This window comes from Vollenhovia emeryi, unplaced genomic scaffold (genome assembly GCF_000949405.1).
Source record: "Vollenhovia emeryi isolate VEMERY1.0 unplaced genomic scaffold, V.emery_V1.0 DF939203.1, whole genome shotgun sequence".
Taxonomy (NCBI): domain Eukaryota; kingdom Metazoa; phylum Arthropoda; class Insecta; order Hymenoptera; family Formicidae; genus Vollenhovia; species Vollenhovia emeryi.
In genome coordinates this window covers 684-3837 of record NW_011967163.1, presented here as the reverse complement: position 1 = coordinate 3837, position 3154 = coordinate 684, and the positions used below count along the sequence as shown (strand labels likewise).

The 3154-nt window shown below is 32.8% G+C and overlaps 2 protein-coding genes across 5 annotated transcripts in view; both read left to right on the top strand.

The window, feature by feature from the left end:
* LOC105561649 overlaps positions 1 to 1848 on the top strand; it is a 12010-nt gene extending 10162 nt beyond the window's left edge. For 3 of the 4 annotated variants that reach the window (XM_012011817.1, XM_012011814.1, XM_012011816.1), the window contains exons 3-4: positions 653 to 910; positions 1341 to 1683. In XM_012011817.1, coding sequence (XP_011867207.1) covers positions 653 to 910; positions 1341 to 1518 — 436 coding nt within the window. In that variant the 3' untranslated portion in view covers positions 1519 to 1683. Of the gene's footprint in view, positions 1 to 652; positions 911 to 1340; positions 1684 to 1772 lie in introns of those variants that run through there. The other variant, XM_012011815.1, reaches the window with a different exon arrangement.
* Positions 1 to 2132, top strand: part of LOC105561648 — a 28187-nt gene extending 26055 nt beyond the window's left edge. Inside the window, exon 7 of the mRNA XM_012011813.1 lies at positions 1770 to 2132. Within this exon, the coding sequence (XP_011867203.1) occupies positions 1770 to 1854 (85 nt within the window). The 3' untranslated portion in view covers positions 1855 to 2132. The remainder of the gene's footprint in view (positions 1 to 1769) is intronic.
* Positions 2133 to 3154: the final 1022 nt, after the last annotated feature.

The following is a 3154-nucleotide window of genomic DNA, read 5'->3' as shown; positions in this document are numbered from 1 at the left end:
AATCTGTTTAATGGAAAATTGATTGTTAGATCGTGTGATCGTTGCGGAAAAAAAATTGGCCGTTGAATTTGAACGTTAAAAACCTATTATCTCATATTAGGATCCTATCTGATAATAGTATACTTTCCTCTAATAATAGAATCTACAATGTGAATAATAAATCTGTTTGCAACAGTAACTATGATGGATAACGATAACTTCTTAATTTCTAACTAGTAAGAATATTCTTAATAAAAGTCGCCAGCAGTGCTCTCTCTGTTCTTAATTTTTCTTCCTTTAATTTTAAACGTTTCTCTCGAAATTTAAATTTAAGATACATTTTATCCACTGTTATCCAGTACTTTTACTTTCCAACTATCCCTCTCATCTCGATTTTCATTTATACATTACTCTCTAAAATTTGTGGAGTGAAAATACTGCCATGGAAAGAGTGAAATGTTCACCCTATTGGCGTGAATATTTCCTCCAACAGAGTGAATATTAACTCCAATGGAGTAATCATTTCACTTCATGGCAGTATTTTCACTCCACAAATTTTAGAGAGTACGTTCTATTGGTATAAAATAAACTTTTCCATCACCCGAGTATTTTCATTACTTGTTGTCTATGTCTCATTCAAATCTTATATTTGACTGCAAAATAAATGTTTTAGATATAATTTCTGCCGCGGCAGTCTGCAGGAAGTTAAGGAAAGATCGCACGACTTTATCGAGTTTGGGCTAAAACCCTACTGGCGACAAGCAACGCCCGAATGGGAACATATGATGAGATGCTTAATGGAATTTTTTAATAGCAATTCAAGCGCATTCCAGATGTTATTACTGCTATTCGCCGATTTATTGAATATTGATATGCCACGTCTACGGAAAACGCTTTCTTATTCTGAACGGTTTTATCTTATTCTTCAACGGTGAGTACCACAAGCCAGATAAATACATACAAGTATCCTCTGATATCCATTAGATTATAAATTAAGAAACTGTATTGTTATTAACAAATTTTACGTTTAAATTATTAATTGTAATATTTCTTGAAAATAATCAAAGAGTAAGTATTTCCTCAATTTCATTTGTTGATCGTTCTGACGTGATTCAAAGAAATGAATCATTTATTAGCAAAATTTAATATGATGGAGACGAAAAATATAGTTTTCTAATCGTAATCGCGTATAGATTCAAATATGTGAAAAATAATGAGATAAACTACCGAGTCCAATTTATAGGACCATTAAAGTGAAAGAATTAAAGAGCAATAGGAAATTTTACTGTATTTTTATTGCTTATCTTATTACAAAATTTGTACCTAGTAATAATTATAATAATTTCTCTCTATAATTTCAGCTTTATATTTCGCTATGCCATGAAGTTACGATTCGTACGAGAGTATATGAACGAATGGGCTTGTAAGTTTCTCGAGAAAGCAGTCAACTTTGGACCAGAAATACATGAAAAACTAAAGAAAAAATCTGAAAGGGTTTTAAATAAGGGTCGACAACAATTGTATGGAGACTCGAACTAATATACTCCAACGAATTAATATATGTATATCATATATGGGTGACGCTATTTCATACTTTAACTCACTGTCTAATACGATTAAATAGCACATCTCTACTATTGTCCTATACGTTATTGTTATTATGTATTATAAATTTATTTTATATCATCCACATACACTCAGTCGGAAAAAAGCGGTACACTGACGTATAGGATAATATTAGAGATGTGCTATTTAATCGTATTAGACAGTGAGTTGAAGTGTGAAATAGCGTCACTCATATATGATATACATACATTAATTATGTCTGTGTGTCGATCATTTGTTATTGGGAATTGGGTAAAATATATGCGCTAGAACCTAATATAAAAAGTCGAAATAGACGCGTAAACAACATCTTAAAGTTATTGTATACACGTTTTAAGTCTTTGTCTGAAAATATTATAATACACAATAACTGTCTCGTGTCTCAAGTCTTAAATACGTATACGAGGATAACGTTGGTGAAGAAGAAGAAACATATGTAAACGAGATGGTAATTATTAATAATTGTACAATAAAAGTGTTACTATCTCGTGAATAGATGAATATTTTTAAAATATTTTCTGGAAATTACAAGTCAGCTATTCTTCTAAGGTTCTCCCAGATAACTATAATATTTTTACGCGCAAATTTTGCTGCTCCTACGCGTGCAAACTTGTACGAGATTTGCCCGTGTTTTTCGCTGTATCAATTTTCCTACCTACCCGCGTTTCAACTTTTTCTTAATAAACCTACAAGTCTTTCGTTGAAACCGCGACGCGATTTATAAGAGAACCGATTTGGGGTTACACGCGCGTGATTTAATATGGATTTAATTAATTAATTAATAAAGGATTCTTTTTAATCTCGCACATATACGAGAATATGTAAAAAAGATAATAATATAACCCACCCGAAATCTGGCAAATAAGAAGAAATCAACAATTATTTCATACAGCATCAATTATACTCCATCAAAGTGATCTATATTGACCACTTATCATATCGTTGGGCCAGGTTGGACCTACCTTTCGTCGACCCTGGCCATACAATCTGGTCATTTTGACCAGAGATCAGGAAGAAAGGAAACTCATCCTTCCATGGTCGGTTTGTTATCGTAACCGACAAATATTACGTACGATTTGAATTATATACGAGCGACGATCGTATCGAAAAATACACGACGAAAAGTTAATTAAGAAAAAATTTTAATTCGAGAAAATTTACTGCACAAAGCTAATTAAATATATTTCTGCCCGTTATTTACTCGAAGAGTATTGACCGTCTCTTCGCGACGCGATCTTTGAATGCGAAATTCAAGTCTATACACGGAAAACAGTTTACTTCGCGTTTTATTAATTTTAATCATATTCCGCGATAAATGAACATTTCTAATACGGACGAAATAAAAAAGTACTAATGTCATGGAAACGTTTTTAAAAGCCGATCGCGAAACACGAACGCGAAAACCGATCGCGGATGAGGATGCGTGTGATTCGCGCATGTGCTCATGCGACACGCATCTTAAAGGTGTCGCGAAATATATCGAATAAATGACGTGAGATCCAGAATTAAAGAACTTTCTCGGCTTTGACGAAATGATAGAGAGTGATATTGCATTTGGATATTACAGGTA